Here is a 22,603-nt window from a genome sequence, read left to right on the forward strand (position 1 = left end):
CCCCAGCGTCGGGCGCCTGCTTCTGCTACTCACGAGCTCTGGGGTCTCACCCCATCCTCGTACCCTTTGTCTTTACTTCCTCACTTTGTAAAAGGACAGAATAACAGTGCCCGCCTTTCAGTGTGGTTGTGGGGCTTAAATGAGGTAACATATGTCTATAAAATGCTTAGTACAGTGCCTGGCAGGCATATCATAAGTGCCTAATAAATGCTACCTGCTGTTATTTTCCGAAGGAATTAAAAGAAAAACATGTATGAATTACCTACTGTGATTTAGGCCTGGTATAGACGACAGGCATAAACAATTTAATTATGCTTATTTTATTACATAAAAATGCCACACAACATGTGCCTGTAGAAAAATTAGAGTATCGAGCAGGTACGTGTGAGATAGACGGAGAGAGAGCACGAGGGAGAGATGGAGGGTGGGGGAGGGGGAGGGAGAAGAGAGAAATAGCCCCCAGCAGCAGTACCTACCGTGGACAGCTTGATGACCCCCTTTCAGATATGAAAGGGAACTGTGATACCTGCTCTGCTTTACCTGATTTTACATGTGATAAGTCTCATCTTTCTCAGCATAAAGACTCATTATTAAAAGTTTTAAAAGTGTGCATTACTTTTATTGGAAGTTTTAAACTTTAAAAGCCCCTTCTTGCTTTCCTGTTTTCTTAAGGAATGGGTATTTAGAGACATACGAAGGGAAACTAACAAGACAACAACACTGCACCAGAGACCGAACCCAACTTGAGAATTCTGCCACTGAGCCACCGTTGCCCGCCCAATACATCACAAGTTACAGTTTTTTTTTTTTTTTTTTTTTTTTACATGGGCAGGCACCGGGGATCGAACCCCGGTCCTCTGGCATGGCAGGCGAGAACTCTGCCTGCTGAGCCATCATGGCCCACTGAACCCAACTTGAGACAGATCTCTGCTGTCGTCTTCCATGAGCCTCTCTGGGAACTGGAGCCCCGGAGGAACATCACCGAATTTCCCATTTCCAGCTGAAATCGGGAAAAGTAAGAGAAAGACAAAATAGGAGGGCCACAAAGGTCAGACACGAGCATTTTCCAAATAGCCGTGTCTGCCGCACACACTTCTAGAATCTCACAAAGGTCGTGCTGTGTCTCAGGGCCCTGGGAAGATGGAGCAGGAAAAGATGATGGAATGCCACGTGCTCAGCTGGCTCTGGGGAGCCGCCCTCTGCCCCTCTCCAGCCCCTGGCGGCAGCAGTCCCAGGAGTGGGTGGTCACTTGTTCTCGGCCTCCAGCTTCTGCCCAGCGGGTCCAGCAGCATCTGGGAAGGGAGACACCATTTGTTTCCTAAGCAGATGTAACCAGGGCTGGGTGGGGTGGAGGGTGAAAAGTTGGGGGTTTCCCAGGCACATGCTTTGAAATGCAACCAAAACCCAACTGAAGCCCCCATCCTACAGTTTTCCTGGGAACTGGTCATTGCTTCCTCTAGGTTCCCCCTTTTCCTTTAATGGGGCAAAGGAGGGGTCACTGGCGGGAACTCCGATCTGTACAGGCGGAGCTGGGAAGATGCGGCCCTGACAGCATGACCTCCATCTCAAAACAAAGCAACCATGCTCTTTGTAGCAGAGTTTTCTCCCCGAAATAGTGTTGGCTGCAGAAGATTTGGAAACTGTCCTGAAAAAGGCAGATGCAAACCAACCGTGCTCCACCGATGTTCAGTGTCCATGGGCCAACCTTTCCATGCCCTCACTCCTCTAAAATTAATAGTCAAGAGCTCACAGTGACCCTGTGCTTTTATAACCTTCTGTTTTCACTTAAATATCAGAAACCTTTTTTGATGTCATTAAGTGCTTTTTAGCATTACGTTTCACCTTTTCACTTTCACTTTAAAAACGTCCTGTGTTCCAGCACTGCTCTGCTCTGGTTTGTTTTACTTGAGCTTTGATACCTGTTTTTATTGGACGAAGCTGCTGTAGCAGTGGCAACCACCCTGTTTTTTCTTTCTTTTTTGTGTAATAAAGACTCTCCCTCAGTTGCCAATGTGGTCCCTTCCATCCGTTTCACTGAATTCACACTGCTCATGCCAAGGAACATTGAACTGTTCCGATGCTTCCTGCTCTCTTTGAACTGCAAAATGTCACCAAGTAGCAGACACCGCACTTCCCCGGGTTGATGAGTCACCGCAAAGGCAGGAAAGCCACGTTCTAGATCCTTCGGGAGAGATCTCAGACCTTCGCTGAGCAGTGAGCCAACGCATTCACTTCACTTCCCATTTAGCTTTGCCGCAACACTTTCTTTTTTTTTTTGGTTGCAAGTATTCGAATCAGGAAAACATCTTCTGACAAGCTTGGACCCATGGTCCATTGAAAACCGAAAAAAATTCTGATCCACAAAATAATGAAAAAAGTCCAGTGGGGGGAATTGCTAGCTTAGTTTTCATCAGCGCTGGCGGTCCCTGCCTCCCTCCTCTCCAACTCCAGGAGCTTCCCAGCATCTCACTGTGTGCGCAGACGCAGGCCCCCTGACCCCAAGCACATTACTTGGCCGAGTTCATGTCACTTTAGAACAAGACACATTCTACTTCTGTCAGCTACTCAGACGGTGTCTGCCCTGGTTGCTGCTCTGCTGATGTTTCACAGGCACTTGGTTTCCCTGAGTTCAGCTCCCCCGGGGGCGCCTTCTCCTCTGCGCCATCTCTCCAGCCTCCCACACCTCCAAGGCCTTCTTCTCTGCTCTTGCTGCACCCACCTCATCCACCCCCACCCTCCCTCCGTGCTTTCCGTCCCGGCTCTACCTTGGTTCTTCTTCCCCCATCGCCTGCCCAGTCTCCCTTCTCCGTCCCTGTCCCTCCAGTGACCCGTCCATTCGTACCCGCTCTCCTTCCTCCCCTGTGCTGCTACAGCGGAGGTACCAGGTGCCCTGGGCAGGTGCCTGCTGGGTGGCCAGGTTCAACCCCTCTGGCCTGGAGCCCTGCAGAGGGAGCTGAGGCGAAGCCTTGCCCTGGCCTTCGGCCCTGCCCTGTTGTGCCACCTGCGTCTGCCCTAGGCTGGGGGAGCACTTGCCGTCCGAGGCGCCAGGCCGGGCTCTTCAGCACTTGGACTGTGGCCAGTGCTCAGTGGGAGAGATTCCAAGTGATAAAGTACACGCCGGAGTACAGCGTTAGCAGGAAGAAAGAACGCCAACTATCCCATTAGTCTACCCCATTCCCATATTGGAATGATATGTTGGATCAATGGGGCAAAGATGCTATATTATTAAAATGCTTTTGTTTCTTTTTACTTTTTTAAAATGCAGCTACTGGAACACTTACAGTTCTGTGTGCGGCCCACATTTCTCGTTCTCGCTGTATTTCTAGAGGACAGCACAGGGAGGGGGTTTGAATCGCTGCTCAGAACGCGCAGATATTCAATTGGTAGAAGCTCAGAGCTTTCTCTGGAGGCCATCAGGACTTCTTTGTTCTTAACTACTTTGGGGTCTTAGAAACGGGAATAGAACGCCTTAAAGGCAAGAACACATATACTTCTACTAATTTATCCTGAAATTAGAAAATATTCAAAACAGCAGCCATGTCTTATCTGAGGTCAGATTTTAGTCCATGCTGATACTCACATTTTGCAAATGGGCTGAGCCCAATCCCCCCATCTTTTGTCCCTGAGCACATCTGATCTGGAGGGGTCAGGTCTACCAGGCCCCCGGCCCCTGCAACAGGGCAGCTCCCTGGGTGCGGTGGGATCTTGTCCTGTCCCCTCCAGGCTGCCTGGCCCTGAGCCCAGCACCACCAGGAGGCTGCCCAGTGGCCCAGAGATATGAGGACATAAGCCAGGCAAATCAACTGTTGTTCTTTGGAGAACGAAATGGAAATAGGGAAAGAATAGGGTCATTACTTACCAGGGGTGAGATGGAAACTTGTCAAGAGATGCAGTCGCTGCCATGGGGGCCACGGCCAGCCAACCCAGGAGGAGGGACTCATGCGAAAGCAGGGTCACTGCAGGGACACCCAGTCGCAGCCATGCACGAAGGTGCACAGGTGAGGCTGGTGGGGGGGACGCGGGGAGTGACCAAATTACACCACTGGCAGGTGAAGCTGAGTCTTGCACTCGTTCCTCTAGGGCTGCTTTATTACAAAAGATTCCTTGTTTTTTGAAGCTGGGCTGCTCAGCTTTCCCTGGGTCGCCATCTATGGGGAACATTTCCGCGCCTCCTTACCTGGGAGGGCTTGAGTGCAACCAAAGAGTCAAAGGAAACACTTCCTTTTTTTGGGATCATTTTTAGAGCTAATGATTCCTCCCCGCCCCCCCCAAACAGCTTTTGAGTGGTAGATGCATTCCAGCCTCTTTCCCCTCCCAACTAGTCCTTTCTGTTAGATCCACACAGAAATTTTTTATTTTTATTTTTCTCACATGGGCAGGCTCCAGGAATCAAACCTTGTTCTTCAGCTCAGCGGGTGAGAATTCTTGCTGCTAGCCACCATTGCACCGCCTGATCCACACAGAATTTTAATCAACCTACTCTAACCCTAGTTATTTTTTTTTGTGCCTAAAACCGCCCTTCATTAGCTGCTCCTAAATCATGTAGTTTAACAGTACTCTTTAAAATGATTAAATCTGTATTTGCTTTGTGTGTAGTGAGAAGACTGATCCTTTAATTTGACAGTGAACATAATTGCAATTCCTGCCAAGCAGGTTGGAAATCTACTTTCCTTTGAAGTTCAAAATTGATGCTTCTTAATGAGTCAGAGCTTTGGTATAAAAATTATGACTTACTATAAGGAATTTTAAAATCTTATCTTTATTTCTATCACTGTTTTTGTTGGACTAGAAGAACATTTTCCTTGATCTAGTTCTAAACTGACTATAATCCTTGCTGAGGTTTTACAGTCAAGATTAGATATCGTCTTAAAAACATATAACTTTGTTTTCTCATATTAGAGTACTAAGCGAAGTATTTTTAATGTTAAGTTTTTATTTTTACAGCTTGATATTTATCAAGCTTGGGAGATGACTCAGAAAGCAGTCTTGAAATACACGAAGAGGGTAAGATGACTTTTATATACTTGTTGTCTTCCAGCTGAGTTTTACTAAAATTTACTGAAGAATCTGATTTTATTTGTTTTTGCTCTCATCATTCAGTGATCAAATAAATATTTACTAAGTGCTTGCTGGGCATGGGACATACTATGCTCAGTGTTTTACGTGAGTTAAATTTTAGCTTTTAAATAATGCACTTCAGGGGTCCGAGGTGACAAGTTAGGAACTTCTGAGGACCACATCTCTGAGCCCCAGCTGGGAGAGGGAGGCCCCGTGTCCTTCCACGCCGCTGGTGGGGATGGGTCCCTTGAAGGACTGTTATGCAACAATTCAAGGGGGACATGCCAAGGAGGTAAACTGAGGCAGTGGCAGCGGGATAGGACAGACCCAGGAGTTTTTTTGGTGAGGCCATTGGCAGGTTGGATGACTGGCAGGGTTGGTCAGGGAAGGGAGGGAGGAGTTTAGGTTGATGTTTAAGGCTCTGGCTGAGTGCAAAGTACTTACACCATTTGTATCTATATGTGCAAAATGATGTGGAGAGGTGTGGCAATTACGTGCAGACTTTCAGGTAAAATAAGTCTCTTTATTAGGGTGGGCATGAGGGAGAATGAGGGCACACTGTACTTTTCGTCACTTTGCTTGGCTCTCCTGTGGAGATGACAACAGTGACGAATCTCCACGTTTCTCTCTGACCCCGGCTTTATCCTCAGCTCTCCTCCTCTGCCTCTGACCCTCCTGTCTCCCTCCAAAGACCCTTGTGATGACCCTAGCCCTCCCTTCTCAACGTCCTTAATTGCATCTGCAAGTCTCTCCATGGGAGCCAGGAGAGGACATCTTTGGGGGACCATTATTTTACCTCCTAAGAAGGGCTGGTCTGTCTGCTTCGTCCTGGGGGCTCAGTCCCTGAAGAAGCAAAACCAGGAGCTGCGGCCACAGCAGGGCTCTACCCTCCTAACTGGCTCTGGGCCAACCTTGCAATCAGTTGCTGACATCTAATGAGCGCTTTGGTGCATCAGAGTTCGGAGGGGCGCATTTCCATGCGATGCAGCATCCATCCAAAACTATTTCATCAGTATTTGAAGTCTGTGGCTATGCTATGTTGGGAGGGGGCAGAAAAGTAATTTAAGTGACTTTCCAGTGAGGATAAAAATTGTAATCAGAACATTCCCTAAACTAGGGAAAATTAGATTAATGACCCTAAACCCCTTACTTGAGGGGGTCTTGTATTCTTCAGGGAGGGGCAGCAGGTAGCGCCTAGTCCTACTTGAAGACTGTTCAAAGGGCAGAGGCCACCCTGGCCTCCCAGGGCACAGTGGGCAGAGCTTCACGTTGGAATATCTACCATGGGCTACTGCACCTTGCTTACTTCTCTGTCACGAGATGGAATTTAACCAGAAAGCCTGCCTTATCTCCGTACCCAGCACGCTCCCTACCAACAACTGCCTGTGGACTAGATAAGTGAAGGTGATTCTGTGACTATGACAGCCGCTGAATCCTGAATTTCCCTTTATCCTTTTATTTTACATTCCTCCTTGGCTTGCAGGGATACCATCGTGGGAAGTGAGATAAATTCTCTTAAGTGTTGGAGTTTTTTGGAGAAATGGTTCATCAGGCTACGGCTAACTAGCAAATGACACAGTGAGCTAAAATTTAATATTTTCCTTTGGCTCCACCGACAAATTATTCGTTGGGAAAACACAAGTCTGTGGTGAATAGGCCACAGGCAGCAACGCACACAATTTTACGCAGCGCCTGACAAGTGGAAGGTAAGCTTCGTAGAAAGACGGCGCGGTGAATTGCTAACAAGAGCGATGCTTTGTCGGCCATCATACTTCTAACAGCAAGTCTTTTAGAAAAGTAAAAAAAGAAACACTGAATCTTGCACGCACATTCATTACTTCCCTGTTGCTGATGAAGCAGAAAGCATTTCCCTTCATTTCTCATCACCAGGGTACGAGTCAGTTTTTGCTGCAGTAACAAGCCTCTCTCCAATCTCAGTGACTTGCAGCAATGATGATTCCTGCTTGTGTTCTGGGAGGGCTGTGGGTTTGCTGTGGGCACTGCCAGGCATAGCCGGACTCGACTGGCTGGACAGGCCGTCTCACTCCTGGAGGAAAGTCCAGGAAGCAGCCACTCCCCGGGGTTTTTCTCATCGTGGAGCGCCAAAGCCCAGGGAGTTGGGGGAAGGGGCCAAACCATGCAAGTGCATGTAAAGCTGCTGCTCTAATATCCATGTGTCATGTCCACTCTCCTTGCACACAGGCTGTTGTCTGGCCAAACCCAGAGTCAGTACAGTGGAGGAGGCTACTGCCTGGGGGAGAGTGTCACCAGGGTGGAAGGGAGACCAAAACTGTGACCCAGTAATAAAGCCCACTGCAGTCTACAGTCCATTGAGGCAAGTTGGTCAGAGCCTCTATCTGGCCTTTAGTGGTATTAATTACCCTCTAGGCCTTAAGTCTGGAGCTCAGTTTACCTGGCCTGAATGAAAAAGGTTTTCTGTAGGTCCTACATAAAGAAGCTCCAGCATAAAAAGGAAACTGATTTGGGAATTTTAGCTAAATTTAGCTAAAACAAACAGTTGAATTATAGAAGTATAGGGCTATGCAATGTCTTGCCTGCCGAGCTGGAAATCCGGGTTCGATTCCTGGAGCCTGCCCATGCCAAAAAAAAAAAAATAAATAAAAATAAATAAAAGTCTAATTATATAAGTATACACTTTGTTTTTAATGAGGGTGATGAGGGTCAGTTAATTTTTATGTCTGGGGAGATCCAAGCCCACGGAAATAGATTTACATTAAAGTAGGGTTTTCAAGGCAGAGTTACAATAAGGAAGGATTTCTTGACCAGTTGAATCAGAAATGACACAGAAGGGATAATAGGTCTCTCCAGTGGGTAAGAAGTCATTTGTCTGCTTGAAGCAGGAAGACTGGGCCAGCTGAAAGGTTTCTGCCAATTCTCTGTTTATAGTACTTTGAATTTGGAAATAAGTCTTTTAAAGACAGATGGTGTTAAAATTCTTGTTACATCAGTAAAATGGCATTGAAAAACGTAGAAGCTGGTTTTATGCAGAAAATGAAAATAGCACAGGAAAAAAGATATGAGAGGAAAATATAACTGAGCATTCAGTGCTTATTCTTGAGAGAACAAAACATTACAGTTAATTCTAGTTCTATTTATTCACTTGTTATATGCAAACTTTCTTCCAATAAGCATTTATAAGTAAGTACATACTATGTGTGAGGCATTATGACATGTGCTGGCTTACTAAGAAATTATACAATTTATAGTTAAAGATCTGATACAATCAGCTGTCAATCTCACATCAGGATCACTTTATTCTTGGAATTTTATGCTTTACTGTTTAAAAAAGAGAACAAGATTTTTTGGATGATATTTTATTATTTACAATTATGAGACTCTAAGTACTGAATCATGAGCGTATGATTTTGTTTCTCGGGCACTTCTAATCAGCTCTGGAGTGTTTTTTCAAACGACAAGGGGTCCTCTCAGTGTCAGCACATTGAGTGTTGCCTTGGGCACGGTGGCGAGGCTGCAGCAGTTGGCTAATACGTTTTAAGAAGTTACCTCTTCGGGATGTCAAACAACAATCGCTTTCTTTTTCCACAAAAGGCCGCATTTGTGATTTTTTTTTAAGTGACAAAGTTTGTCGCAGTAGTGGCCATGCTGGCGATGGAGTCCGCCTGCTGGGTGCATCCAGACTGTGACAATGGCGCTGACACGGGCCCAGGATTCCCGAAGGTTCAGAAGTGATGGTCCTCGACACTCAGAACAGGAGGGCCTGTAGCGTTATCTCCATTTTTTTTTTAAGGCTAGAAAACGGAGGCAAGGGGAGGTGGAGTGATTTGTACAGGGTCTCTCCCGGGTACCTGCCGGGGCCGGCCGGGATCCCAGGCAGTAGCTCCGTTTGCGGCCAGGCCACTCACCTGAGAGCTTGTTAGAGCTCAAGTCCGTCCCTGCGGGGTGCGGCTTCCTGCACCCTCGGGCCTCCGATAGGACGGGGAGTTTGAAATCGCGTCCGCTGATGCGGGAGAACTTTCTCAGGTCCTGGTGTGTTCACTTGCGAAGCAGCCCGGCGCCCGCGAGCGCACACTCACACGGCGAAGAGCGCGGCGCGCGCCTCCCGATCAGGAAAGGCCGGGCTCGGGCCTAAGTGACCAGCCCTTCTCCCGGAGCAGAGGCCGTCAAGGGCGCAGGCCCCGACCAGGGAGGGAAGAGCGCCCGGCCCCCTCCAGGTCCCGGCCCCCTCCAGGTCCCGGCCTCCCCGCAGCACGCGCGGACACCTCCCCTCGCGGTGGCCCGTGGAATCGGGGCTCGGGGTCCCCCTGGTCTCCGGCTTCCCGGCCCAAGAGGGGGCTGCGCGGCGGGGGCAGCCTGAGCCCGGGAGCTTCGGGCTTGGTGCGCCGCTGCCTGCGGTCTGCGCTGGGGTGCAGGGCGGACGGCCCCGTCCCAGCCCCGGGCCCGCGCTCCAGGGGTAGGCGAGAAAGGGAGAGCGGTGCGCCCGGCTAGGGCGGAGGAGGGGCAGGCAGTGAGGGGGGCTGACGTCCCCGCCCCGGTGACTGCATCCCTCCCTTTTCCCCTGTCCCCCTCCCTCCCTTTTCCCCTGTCCCCCTCCCTCCCTAACCCTCCCCGCCATTCCCTCCCCGCCCCCCTCGTCCCCATCTTTCCCTTAACCGCGGCTCCGTCCCTCCCCTGGTCACCCCATCCCTCCTTTAACCCCCTGGTCGTCCCACCCCCCGTTGCTCCCTCCCTCTTTCTCCCCCTCACCGCCACCCGCCCGCCGCCGCCCACCTGCCCGCTCCGCTCCCTCCCTCCCTCCCCCCGCCCCGGCCGGGCGTGCTCGCTCCCTGCGCTGGGGCTGCGCGCCGGTGGGTTTGGCCTGCGCGGCGGCGGCGGTGCGGAGGGCGGGCGCGGAGCGGAGCGGGCGTGAGTCACCCGTACCTGGAGCCCGAGCCCAGCGCAGCCCGCAGAGCCCAGCGCCTCCGCAGCCCCGCGCCCTTCGCCCCCCGCCGGCCCGAGGCGGTGCGGGCCCAGGGCATGTCCCAGCGGCTCCCCGGAGTCCTCCACCGCCGCCGCCGCCGCCCCGGGAGCCGCGACCATGAACCCCCCGTGTGCGCGCTGCGGGAAAGTCGTGTACCCCACGGAGAAAGTCACCTGCCTGGACAAGGTGAGCGGGCGGCCCCCGCCGCGAACTGGAGGCCGGCGGGCAGGGGCGCGGGTGGCGGCGGGCGGGGCACGGGCGCGGGCCTTGGGAAGCCGCCGCGGGGGCGCCGTGGGGTGCCCGACCCGGGGAATCCGGCGACCGGCCGTCCCCCGCCGCCCCGCCGCCCCGCGCCCTCTCCATTCCCAGCCCGCAGCCTGGGACCGTGGGGAGGAGGCGAGGTGAAGGGACTTAAGAGGTCAGGCGGCCGCCGCCGCATCGCGGGGCGTCATTCCGCCCGGGAGCCCGCGGGGCCTCGGCCGCCGGGTCCCGGAGTCCCAGGAAGGGGCTGGGGCGCCCACCCGGTCTCTGGCACCCTGCGCTCCCGGGACGTGGAGGGAGCGGAACCGCCTGGGGGAGGCCAGCGGCGGACCCGAGCCACGGCCCCCCGCCAGCCGTGCGCGCCGAGTCCCGCACCCCGCAGTCTCGGGATTGGGGGCCCAGGTCCTTCCCGGCGCTCGGTGGTGCGCAGCTGTGGACACCTTGCGAACCCCACCCCCGGGCACCCGGCGCTCGAGTCCACCCCGGGGTCCCCTTTCTCCATCCCCCCGAGCTCAGCATTCCTTTGGGGGAGCTCGGGAAGGCGAGTGCGGGAGGACAGAGCCCGGGGCTCTCTCCCGGAGTCGGAGTCGGCAGGCGCCGCCTGCTTCCTTCAGGCGACTGCCAGGAGGTAAATGGACCCACGGTCACTTCCCTGCGACTGCGTTGTTCTGGTCTATTCCAGTCTGTCCTAGGACTCTGGTGTGTCAAATACGCCCTACTCCCAGAGCCTGTCTGGAAAGAACTGGCATCGTACTAAATTTTAAATGTGTATATTTTTCAGTACTGGCATAAAGGCTGTTTCCACTGCGAGGTCTGCAAGATGGCTCTCAACATGAACAACTACAAAGGGTATGAAAAGAAGCCCTACTGTAACGCGTAAGTGTGCCCCGTGGGCCAGCTGTGGCCAGGGTTACGGGGCAGGAGTGGATGGACTTGTTCCCAAGAACTGACTCACAGTCACCGGGTGTGGCCAGTCACCTGTTGGTGCCACCCGCGCCGGCCCACCCTTTGTTGAAGGTTGCTGTCTCTATGCCTTGCAGCTGCGCAGGGCCATTTGTGTTTCTTTCAAACTGAAGTTAGTTTTGGAGGTTCGCTGTGTTGCAGAATTAGGACCCTTGCTCAGAAGCTGTGGAAGTCAGATGCCGAGAAGTGCTGGGCAGGGCTGTTCAGCTTCTGTTTTGGTGCTCTGAGGTTGCCACACTGCAATTCTGCATTTAAGCCTGGTTACCAGGGAAGGGTTTTGGTTTGCTAATGGAGAGCCAGGGAGCTGGGCCAGGAGTCACTTACCTGTGGGGGGTGGGGTGCTGAAGCCAGAGACGGGGCCCTTTCCCTGGCCAGCTTCTGGGCGGACACCGCTGGCTCTGAGCTCACACTTAGTCCTGCTCTGCCCATGGCTCACGCAGTGACCCCCTCTGCCTCACCAGGACCATACAGTTAGTGGGTTTTCTGTTTGCCCCCTTGACAGCTTGAAGGAAGGGGCACGGTGCTATAGGTGGTCCTCCCCGAGGGGCTCAGAGGCTCCTGGTTGCAGCAGCCATTTGAACTGGCCAGTTTCCCCAGGGGTCCCCTGGGCCCTGCCTGGCTCTCTCTGTTCCCATGAGTGCCCCCGCCCCGGGCGAGCCTCACCTGGGGCCCCTCTGCTGGACCGTGGCTCCTTCCTCCTGGCCTGGCAGGGCCTGCCTGCCTTTGAGGCTGCAGAGGGTCTCTGGACCCCCAGCCTTGAGCTGGAGCATTGGGGGAGACTGTGGCCCCTGGGGATGGCCAGGCAGCACCTTCCATCTGGAGAGACTCCGCCTACGCCCAGTACATCCTGGGAGTCTCTAAGAGAAAGCACATTTTTGGTGGCCAGATGCAGTGAGCGAGCGCCTCTCTGGGGAGAACTTATTTAAAAAAACTTCAGTGTCCCATCAGGTCCTAGCTTAGTGCTTTAGAGGCAGACCAGAAACTTGAAGAAATCAGAAAACGGGGGCACTGGACAGCTTTGTGGACATTCTTAGATCAGGGGATGCCACAGGTGTCCCCAAACTTGTGGAAGTTTTCAGCCTTTCTCCGCCTGCCCGATCTGGGGTACAGTGAAGGGAAAGTGCCTTGGCCTCCATCTTCCCTTAGAGGGGCGCGCGTGGGGGGGAGGGTGAGGCTGCCGCGGGGACGCCTCCCTACTGAGTGGACGTGGCCTTCTCCCTGCGGCGGCCCGGTCTGCCTAGGTGCTGACTCGGCCCCACCCCGTGGCTGCCTGCGGGTCCTTCTCAGCTCTGCAGGCCCAGGTTGAACCCTGTGAGGACAGGACGGTGCCTTCGGTGCTGCTGGTGGGTGGGGAGATGGGGAGGGGGAGGGAGACAGGACAGAGAGTAAAGGAGAAGAGAGTGAAAAAAATATATATGGAAAGATGAAGAATTGCATGAAAGAGAAAAAACAATGTTAAAAAACAAAAAGGACAGGAAGGGTGCGCCTGAGGGCTTGTCGATTGTCCTGGGCCCCTTGGGGACACGTGCTTTCCCGCTTCCTCTGAGCTTCCTCTGAGCTCAGTTCGTGGGAAAGGAGCAGCAGACCCGGCTGCAGGCCATGCTTCCCGGGAAGCTGCCCCTGGCGAGCTGACACCCATAGGCCCTGACCCGGACGGGCTCTCTTTGTACCCAGGAAGCACCCCGCTGTGTGGCTTTCTTCGTGGGTCTTATTTTTTAGTACTTGAGTATCTCGAGATGGAAAGCATGCACATTTCTTCCCTCTGATTTCCCGTATGAGTCCAGTGCCTTCCTGCTCTTTGTAAGTTGGTTTCGCGTGCAGCACCTCTGATGTCTAACCTGGTACCTGGTGGTGTCTTCACTGAGCGTGTGGGGCGGAGAGGGCAGGGCGCCCCGCATGGGTGAGTGGGCGAGCGGAGGAGCTGGCCCTGTCAAATTTGTTTGATGCAGCTTTGGTTTGTGTCCTAAGCGTGATATGCAGTGTCCTAAGCGTGATGTACAGTCTCCAGATGACCTGGTCTACTTGAGTTCCTGCCATGTTTTCCCAGGCAGCCAGGGGAATCGTTAGCACAGGCAGGTTTTCTATTTATTTATTCCTGCTCAAGTCTGGGGTGCGGAAGCCCTCGTCCTGCTACGGGCACGGGCTGGCCTGTAAGCTCGGTGTTGGCGGGGCTGCCCTAGGGGTCAGCGGGGCTGCCATCGGGGCTCTCCCTGCAGCCCACTCTGAATCAGTGGCTGTGTGTCCACCTGGTGTCCTTGGCACCACTGCACCTCTGGGTGGGTGGCGGGAAGTAGGTTTTCCAGCATGTGCGACTGCTGGAAAACGAGCTATTCCACTTCTGTAAATCAGAGCTCTGCCTGTACAGAGTTAGGTACAAGACTCGACATTATGTATAGAGAGACTTAAGTGGAAATGACTACTCTTTTTACCCCTGAGACTTTATTGTGGAAATTTTCAGACATACAAAATGGTGGAAAGAGTAGCACAATGAATATCTTTATACCCTCCACTGAGATTCAACTGCTGTTAACATTTTCCACCTTTGCTTCATATTTTTATCTACCTAACTGTATATAACAATCTTTCTTATTATTATGGGACCATGTAAAGGCAGTTTCCTATATCATGGTGCTTTGTCCCTGAAAACAACAGCATGCAGCTGCCAAGAATACGGATATTTTTTTTCAGAGAATCATGGAGCTATTATCATATGTAAGGAAATGGATACAGATTTCATAATAACATCTAGTGTCCTGTCCGTGCTCACATTTTCCCTGTTGTCCTGGCAATGCCTTTTTGTTGCTTTTTTTTTTTTAAAACCAGGATCCAATCAAGGCTCATACTTTACATTTAGTTTTCATGAAAATGACTCCTTTCTTAGTTCATGAAGATTCATTAAAAATTAAAATTCTTTAATTTCTGCTGATGTTTCTTTTGATTTTCATAACCTCCCTGCTTTCACAAAGGGGATTTAAGTGGCATTTCTTATGACAATAACATAATTAAATTAAGAACCTTTAACGTATATACTAAGAATAATGCTTTAAACATTTGAAGACATGAGTAGAGACATTTAGAATTATTTTAAGAAAACATAAAGACTTATTTCAATCACTACCTGAGGGTGTTTTTTTAAATGGAATGCACTGAGGTCTGATTCAGTTTAAATGTGTTGCTTGTTTATATTCTCATGTGTTTAGAGTCCTGTTTGATTTTAGGCAAGGGAGAACATGTATGAAATATAATTTACTTGTTATTTAAATTGTGGTCTTTTGATACCTGTCAGGTGGAGCCCAACAGACATGTAGTTGTGCCGCAGACAGGACCCTGTAAAAATATTTAGAAAAGAGCTGGTCTACTTGAGTTCCTGCCATGTTTTCCCAGGCAGCCAGGGGGATCGTTAGCACAGGCAGGTTTTTTATTTATTTATTTATTTTTACTTCATCATAGAACTTGTAAGGAAAAGAGGACAAGACAATGTTTTTATTCACAGGGGTGCTGAGCAAAATAACACTAGATGATTAGAAAATATTGCTCATGTTTATATGTGAAGTTATATGCCAGATGGAACTATAAATATTTTGATACCCAACGAGTCTTGGGAGGATTATGAACCCCAAAGGCTATTTGCCAAATAAGTGATTTAACTTATTGTGTATAAAAGTCAAGACTGCATGAGTTAAAAAAAAATTGCATGAGTTAACTATTTTTTTTTTTTTTTAAATAGAACAGTTCTTAAAATTTTGGAAGAAACATTTCCACTTAGGAATTGCAAGGCCTGTGATTAGGGTGCTGTCATGAGACGTCAGGTTATTTTAGTTCTGGGGAGGGACGACGTTATGATGTAACAGCTTAACATGTCCTTGGCCAAGAATTCCCCCAAATCATCACTTTTGCAGAAATTTGGTGTTTGTGTATGTGTGTGTGGGTGTAAACCTGTGCTGACTTGTCCATGTATAAGGTAGCTCGTATCTACATCAAATGTATCTTTAATTATGGGGCTAACAGAACATAAATATCTGTGCTGACTATGTTTGGTTATCCTTCCAAATGAATTTCCCTCCCACTAAATGGCCTCACTGAACATAATTCTGGAAGGCTTTAAAAATAAAGCAGCAGGAGCCATGCGTGTTTCCTTTTGCTCTGCCTGTGTCAGTGCGCTCTTTCGGGAATGTTTTTTTGTCTGTGTCCAGGCTGGGAGGTGCTGAGCCAGGTGCCAGCTGCCCAGTGGCATGGGGCACCCGAGTGTGATGCTGAAGCTGGCTGCTGCTGACCCTCATCTGCCCTTGCTCGTGTCTTAGCTGAGGCGATCCGAGGACGTGGGAGAAAAGCACACTTAGGCCTGAGTGTTTCCCCACTCACCTCTCTTTGGGTCTCCCAAACCTGGTTCTGGAACACTCTAGGGGACTGATGAGAGTCTCACTATTCAGGTACTTCAGGTGCTTCCAGCTTTGCATGGAAGGCAGCTGGGTGTGCTTGGAGTGTTAGAGCAAATCGGGACAGGATTGGAGCCCCAGCTCCCTCGTGCCTGTGCGAGCCTCTCCGTCCCCGAGCTGTGGGACAGTGTGCCTGCCCCAGGGCTGGGGGGGTTGGGGGGAGTGGGGTGGCAGCCCCCCCACCCCCCCAGGCAATGGGGGAGGAGCAGGGAGAGGGGAATGAGGAGGGGCAGCCTCAGAGGACCGCTTCATTGCAGGGCCTTTCACACCCAGCGTGCCTGCCACCAGAGGGCCGTCGCCAGGATTAGAGAAAGAAAGAAAGAAAAAGAAAGAAAGAAGGAAAAAAAAGAGAGAAGGAAAGACAGACAGAAAATACCAGTATGCTTGAGCAGTGAAGCGTGTTGCCTTTGCAGATGCTTTCCTGGCCGCATGTACGAGCTCCTGCCTGGATCACCATGCAGAGAGGCAGAGAGCGTTTGGACTGGAATCGGTGTCAGGAAAGCTGGAGAAAACCTGATTTAGTTCCAGAGCCTCAGTGCCTCTTAGTGCCTTGGGGTTGCAGATGCAACACTGGTGGGCTGGGAACCACACACCCCTGCTGCCGCTGTCAGTGCCCACCCTTCCCTGCCCGGCTCCGCTCCTCCCACTGAGCCCTCAGCTCTAGCACAGCCCTGCACCCTGCACCCTGGGCTCACCTGTCCTGGCAGGGGGAGTGTCTGCCCCTGCACCCCTGCACCCTCAGAGCCTGGCCTCGGAAGGTGCCAGGCGGGTGTTTGCCTGGCTGTGGCGCCCCTGCCCGTCACCCCCAGTTCAGGCCGGGAAAGCCAGGGGTGGTGGGCTGGGATGAGGGGTCGAGGAGGCTGCGTGGAGTCTGGCCAGCGGGTTTCCCAGCGGGAAATCCAAGGGAAGACGCAGCCCTGCTGGCTGGCGGGGCGGCCACGTCGCTCCCACGCTGGAGGTCGGGGCTGGGGCTTGCCATCTCTGCCTGGGTGCACAATATGACGCCTTTCTAAAAGCATCTTTTTGTTGTTGTTGTTGTTGAAGCTGGTTCATTTTCTGCTGGGTTTAATTATACTCCACAAAATGGGAAAATAATTCCTACTTAACAAGAGCTTTATAGGAATTAAAAGGGGAAAGAGGCTTGGCAAGGCTGACATGAGGTACCCAAGTGGTAGTCCCTTCCCTGGTTTATAATAAATTGAAAATTGTTTTCTCATATTTCCCCCTTGTAGACAGGAGGAAATGTCGCCCTGTGCACAGTGACGCTGCCTTTCAGTGGAAGGACGTGATGGTCTGTGGGTGTGTAGTTAGTATCGGGTAATAAGTGCCTTGCTGACTTTTCAGTTACGCATCTCACAGAGAAAATTAGACCTTTTGCTCCATGATACAGACCTGATATGGGAGGATGACTGTCTTTTTTTAGTTATAATTGGAAGATGACAGTTTAGAAAAAAGTAATTGGATGATTGAAACTGACGGAAGGAGATGCTTTCTTTGAGACAACCAAAAAGGCTCCAGCCTATATGCGAAATGATCTAATTCTCGGTTACCCTATTGAATCGTTAGCCATCGAAAACACATTTTAGTACCGCATGGAATCATTTTGGAAGACCGTATTTGAAAATCATGCTCTGCGTTCTCCCACCCTTGAAAATATTCTCAAGAGGTGTTTTTGGCATGCAGTTTCTGTCTCCTTCTGATGATGTATTTATTATGGAGCCATGTCAGGTTAGACAAGATTTGGAGATGAAGCCCAGCAAATCCCACCTAAATCACTGGGCAAGGCGTGGCTGCCACGGTAGGGACGCACGCCTGGCCTGAGCTGACCCGGTGTTGGGCCGTGGGAGGATGCCGGTGGCGTGTCTTTACAGGCTTGCAGGGCACAGCCTTCCCGAGCCTGGGCGGTTGCTGGCAAGGTCCGAAGTGGGAGCTGGGCAGACCCACCCCGTCCTCATGGGAGCTGGAGCCCTCCAGCTCAGCGCTGGGGGAGGGCGTGGGAGGTCTGTTCCTCTCCTTTGGTGCCATCTCCTGTGGTGAGCGCTGGTGGGAAGGCCTGGGCTTTTTTTTTTTGGCATGGGCGGGCTCTGGGAATTGAACCTGGGTCTCCGGCATAGCAGGTGGGAACTCTGCCTGCTGAGCCACGGTTGCACCGCCCAGGCCTGGGCTTTTCCCATGGGAGAAGAGAGATCCAGAATGATATTTATGAGCTGAGGACCAGGACATTCGAGCACTTAGGGGAAAGGGTGACTGTTGATGGTTCCAGGCAGCAGTTCTGCTAATGCGTGGAACATTCTGGAGGCCTCTCTGGCCAGCCCGCCCAGAGACTGCTGCCGTGCACACAGGAGGTGGGGGAAGGGGGTCTGAGTGGCCCCCACTGGAGCCCCGAGTTAATTGTGTCTCTTGGCAGCTGTACCCGTCCTTAGCCGAGCCCTTGAGGGAAGAGCTTTGCACGTGACTTGGTTTACTCTTCCACGCTCTCTGTGGACTTGTTTCCATCGGACTCCAGGAGGAGCTGGAAGGAAACTAGGTAGATGTGTGCTCTCCGGGAACATCCGTCGATAGCTAGACTGGCAGCCTCTACCTGGTCCTTCAGCTCGGCAGCCTGGAAAAGCCATTTAGACCGAAATCCTTGATTAGCTCCCGCCTCTGGTCTGCCACTGGGCAGGGGCAGGCCCAGGATGATACTTATGAGCTGGGCACCAGGACACTGGGGGGTAGGATGGCTGTGCCCTGTCGAGGCCATGGATCCGGGCCGTGCAGCGGGTGTCAGATGCTTGCTTGCTGGTACTGAATTGGGTCTTTCAATGTGACTTGGTTGTCCATTAACTGATTACGAGGGTGAATTCCACTGGATTCAGGCCGCGTGCTGCAGCAGCAGAAACAGCATCTAAATGCGCTTGTCAGCCCAGAAACCCGTATCGTGGGGACAGTGGGCTTCCGACTGGCTGTCGCTCAGACACCCTGCCCATCCTCTCCCACCTGCTTTCCCTGCCCTCCCTCCGGGGGCCTGCCCTCGCCCTGGCCCAGGCCTCACCGCTGACCAGCAGAGCTGCTGCTGTGCCCTCTGCTCTCCCTGTTCCCGTCTTTGTCTTTGGATGCCGTTCCTGCCACCACCGTTATCTTCCCCAAACCTGGTTCTGGTCACTAGCCCTGCTACAGTCATCTTGGTGGCTCCCTGTTGCCCGCAGAAAAGCAGGCTAGGTTTCTGAGAGATCCACCTCTCCCCACCCTTCCATCCGCCCTCCTCTCCAGCCTCCTGGGCAGCTCTGCAGCCCTCGGCAGGTGCCTTAGCCTCACTCAGCAGCCTCATCTGTAAAATGGGTGAAAAAATTGGTTCTGCCTTATGGCTTGCAGGTTAATTGGCATTTCCAAATAATAACCTTAGCACAGTGCCTGGCACGTGGTAAGAAGTTAATAAAAGTTAGCTGTAATGAGAATTCTCATCAATATTTAACTTGCCACAGTGGTTTGACCCTTTGCTCAGGCCACTCTTGGCTCTTCCAGCCTCTCCTCCCCTTTTAAAGCTACTTTCACCTTGGAAGTGCCCAGCTCTGCAGCCTCTGAGAAGCCAGTCCACATCTCTCAATGACAGTGCTTTTTCTTTGAGCTCTCATGGTCATTTTTATACTCCAGCTGCAGCTCATCAGAAGGTTGGGTCTGTCTGTCCACTGGGGTCATTTGCTGCTGAGACTGCACCTTGGGTGCTCAGGCTGGGGTGACAGGCAGGCTGGGGGAGGGGTAGTCAATGGCAAGAGCTTTGCTTCTTAAACGAGTTGTTTAAAGAATGCAGAATGGGTGCACTTTAAGCTGTCCCCACCAGTGGTATCTGAGCAGTCCACACGGTGTTACTGTGTGACACCACGGACGTCCAGATCCCTTTGCGGTGAGAGCGATGACCTAAAGTCCGCTTTAATTGTGAGTGGAAATTGGGAAAGAACAGAGGCGAGTGGGGGGTCCACTTGTGGAAGACCCCAGTGAGCCTCTGTAGACTTGTTTGCAGTAAGTAAGCGTGTTTTTGCGGTGCGTCCTGCGTGCTCATTGAATGCCCGTAGAGCACTGCCCTGCGAGCCCTTCTCCCGACCCTGCAATGGAGTGCAGCTCACACCTGCAGCTCACACCCGCAGCTCACACCCGCAGCTCACGCCCGCAGCTCACGCCCGCAGCTCACGCCCGCAGCTCACACCCGCAGCTCACGCCCGCAGCTCACACCCGCAGCTCACGCCCGCAGCTCACGCCCGCAGCTCACACTCGCAGCTCACGCCCGCAGCTCACGCCCGCAGCTCATGCCCGCAGCTCACGCCCACAGCTCACACCCGCAGCTCACACTCGCAGCTCACGCCCGCAGCTCACGCCCGCGTTGGCCGAGAGCAGACCCGGCTAGAGGGATCGTTCAGAGGACCCTTAGGCTTGGAATGTACCAGGCTGGAGCTGGCCTTGCCTGGGCCGACGGTGCCCAGGACAGCCGCTGACCAGGTGAAACGTTGGCATTCACAGCTGGGTGAAGTGTGTGTCGCTCTGACCAGTCACGGCCACCCAGCTGAGCTCCTGAAAGTCCCTTTCTACCATTGCTTTGTTGCAACTGTGTTTCTCAAAATCTTTGAGTGAATCCTGTGTTTGAGATGTGTACTTTTACATAGTCGCTGGCAGTTCCCGCCCCGAAGGTGAATAGGTATTTATTTATTTACTGAAACTAAATTTAATCAGAGATGAACGTGTCAGTCCTTGATGAATGAAAGGAAAGGTCTCACGCTCCCTCATGGAAGAATATTATTTTCCCTGTGACTTTCCTCAACACTCTTCCTTTTCTCCCAGATTTCCAGAGACTTGGCAGATCTGCGCTGCCGCCTCTCTTTCTTCCCCCTCTCTCTGTGTAAAGCCTTTTCTGTTACCAGTGACGTAATCCTCTGATTTCTTAACGTTAAATGGGATTCTATTAAAAGACTTGTAAAGCTTAAGGCACATCATAATGAAGGGTTATCCCTGTCAGGAATAGAACAGCACGTTAGAGCCGCGCTCCCTCGGAGGCTGCTGCAGGAAGAGGCGTGCCTGGAGGCTGGCCCCTGCGGTCACCTAATGCCAGGCCCGCGGCTGGGACTCGGCCTTGTTTGTGCCCCAGGGACTGACCACCGGTGAGACTTACTGTGCAGCTTCGCCTGCAAAGGTCACGTCCAGAGGTGGTTTGACACGTGTCGAAAGAGAAAAAGGATGTTCTTTTCCCTTTATCCAGCGATGAGCGTAACAGAGTCCGAGAGGCATGTGCCAGTGATTTTGCAGGTGTGTGTCCTGTGTGGGGGTCCCAGGGCCCCCGCGGGTAGCAGTGAACCAGCGCTTCTGGGGTGGCCCTGTGGCTGGGATGAGTTCCCTGAAGGAGAAGACCCTGAGGGAGGACCGGGGAGTGATGCTCAGACGAGGTCCCCCAGGGGCGTTGAGGGTCTCCCCCAGCTCCCCAGAGCAGAGAAGGTGAACGAGACCTGAAAGCGTGGCCCACAGGTGGGGTCCAGTGAGCCCACATGTCCAATGGGCGGCTCCAGGCATAGGAGGACCCTTGAAGATGGACAGATGTTGACCGGCGTCTGCGTGAGAGCGATGCATCTGCAGGGCAGACCTCGTGCCACCTGCCCAGGTGGAAACCTGGCGAAGCTCCCTCTGCCTGGTTACAGCTTCGCACAGAGGCCAGGTGCGGGCAGAGGGATTTCCTGAGACATCGCCGAGTGTTTCCACGGGAATGCCAGTGGACTGTTTGCTCTGCTTTTGCTGACTCTGTCACTGCTTTAAAGCGGGGAGCGGAGTCGCTGCTCTGGGCTTAATTTGGAAAACAAGCCGGCGTCGTTTGGACATGTCTTGTGCAGACTTCACAGCCAGCACCCTCTACTATGAAAGTTGGTAAGTGTGAAGGGATGCACTGCTAGCCCAGCACACCCCAGACTTTTTTGGAGGCCGCTTGGTGGTGGGTGGCAAGCGGGGCTGGGGTTCGCTCAGAGCCCCAGAAACTATCCTCACGAACATCCAGTACTAACTGTCCTTGGCACATGGCTGGACTTCAGCAAGGATTTGCTGAATAAATGGAAGAAGGAATAAAAAGGCGCCTGGCCCAAGTGAGATGGAGTAAAAACTAAAGTTCTGGTTAGAAAAGTGTTTATTAACTGTGTGAGGGATAAAAGGGAGGTGTGCCTTACCAAAGAGAAAGAAAAGAGCAGCTCGGGACATCCCTTGGGAGCTTTCTGAGCTCAGACTAAACAACACAGAGTTTAAAAGATGGAAAATTGAGACTTCAGAAGGGGCAGAGACAGTGAGAAGGGGTCAGACGGCTGAGGGCTTGTGAAAAATCCTCAGGTCAGAGAGGGGAGTTTTAAGGGCGGTTATACACATGTATAACCGTGAATCTTTGCTCTGGGGAGATACTGGGATCACGAAGAGTAACATGGTAGAGTCCTTCAGTTTCTGTCTAATATGAAAAGATTGCTACAAAGAAATCAAAGTAGGAGTTGGGAAGCAACAGGGAGAGAGCATGGAGCCTCTCCTTATGGAAGTCAGTGGAGACCCAGTCTCTGTTCAGGTGAAGGTCTTTTAGGGTCCTGCACACCCTGTACATGGGTCCTGGGATGGGAACCCTGCAGCAGCTGACCTCTGCTGAGAGATGACCTTGTGGGGCTGTTGCTAGACTGGACGCTCGTGCCCAGCTGCCTGGGTTCAAACCCCATTCCCACCGCTGACTACCTTGTTTTAGTTTGCTAAAGCTGCCAGAATGTGATATATCAGAAATGGAATGGCTTTTTTATTTTTTGGCATGGGCATCAAACCCAGGTCTCCAGGATGGCAGGTGAGAACTCTGCCAGTGAGCTACTGTCACACCACCCTGGAATGGCTTTTAACAGAGAAATTTATTAAGTTGCAAGTTTACAGTTTATAAGATTATGAAATGTCCAAAGTAAGGTGTCCAGGAAAA

The 22,603-nt window shown here is 52.1% G+C and overlaps 1 protein-coding gene and 1 long non-coding RNA gene across 3 annotated transcripts in view; one reads left to right on the plus strand and one right to left on the minus strand.

The window, feature by feature from the left end:
* Nucleotides 1-8,307: 8,307 nt before the first annotated feature.
* LOC143688349 (uncharacterized) lies at nucleotides 8,308-9,588 on the minus strand. Its single transcript, XR_013177965.1, has 2 exons — nucleotides 8,943-9,588; nucleotides 8,308-8,828 (listed from the first exon to the last, which is right to left on the minus strand). It is a non-coding gene; the product is annotated as an uncharacterized LOC143688349 (long non-coding RNA).
* Nucleotides 9,589-10,011: 423 nt separating this feature from the next.
* Nucleotides 10,012-22,603, plus strand: part of NEBL (nebulette) — a 331,368-nt gene continuing 318,776 nt past the window's right edge. Inside the window, exons 1-2 of one of the 2 annotated variants that reach the window (XM_077154361.1) lie at nucleotides 10,012-10,183; nucleotides 11,040-11,134. In XM_077154361.1, coding sequence (XP_077010476.1) covers nucleotides 10,115-10,183; nucleotides 11,040-11,134 — 164 coding nt within the window. In that variant the 5' untranslated portion in view covers nucleotides 10,012-10,114. The remainder of the gene's footprint in view (nucleotides 10,184-11,039; nucleotides 11,135-22,603) is intronic. The other variant, XM_077154367.1, reaches the window with a different exon arrangement.

Source organism: Tamandua tetradactyla, chromosome 1 (assembly GCF_023851605.1).
Source record: "Tamandua tetradactyla isolate mTamTet1 chromosome 1, mTamTet1.pri, whole genome shotgun sequence".
NCBI classification, from domain to species: Eukaryota; Metazoa; Chordata; class Mammalia; order Pilosa; family Myrmecophagidae; genus Tamandua; species Tamandua tetradactyla.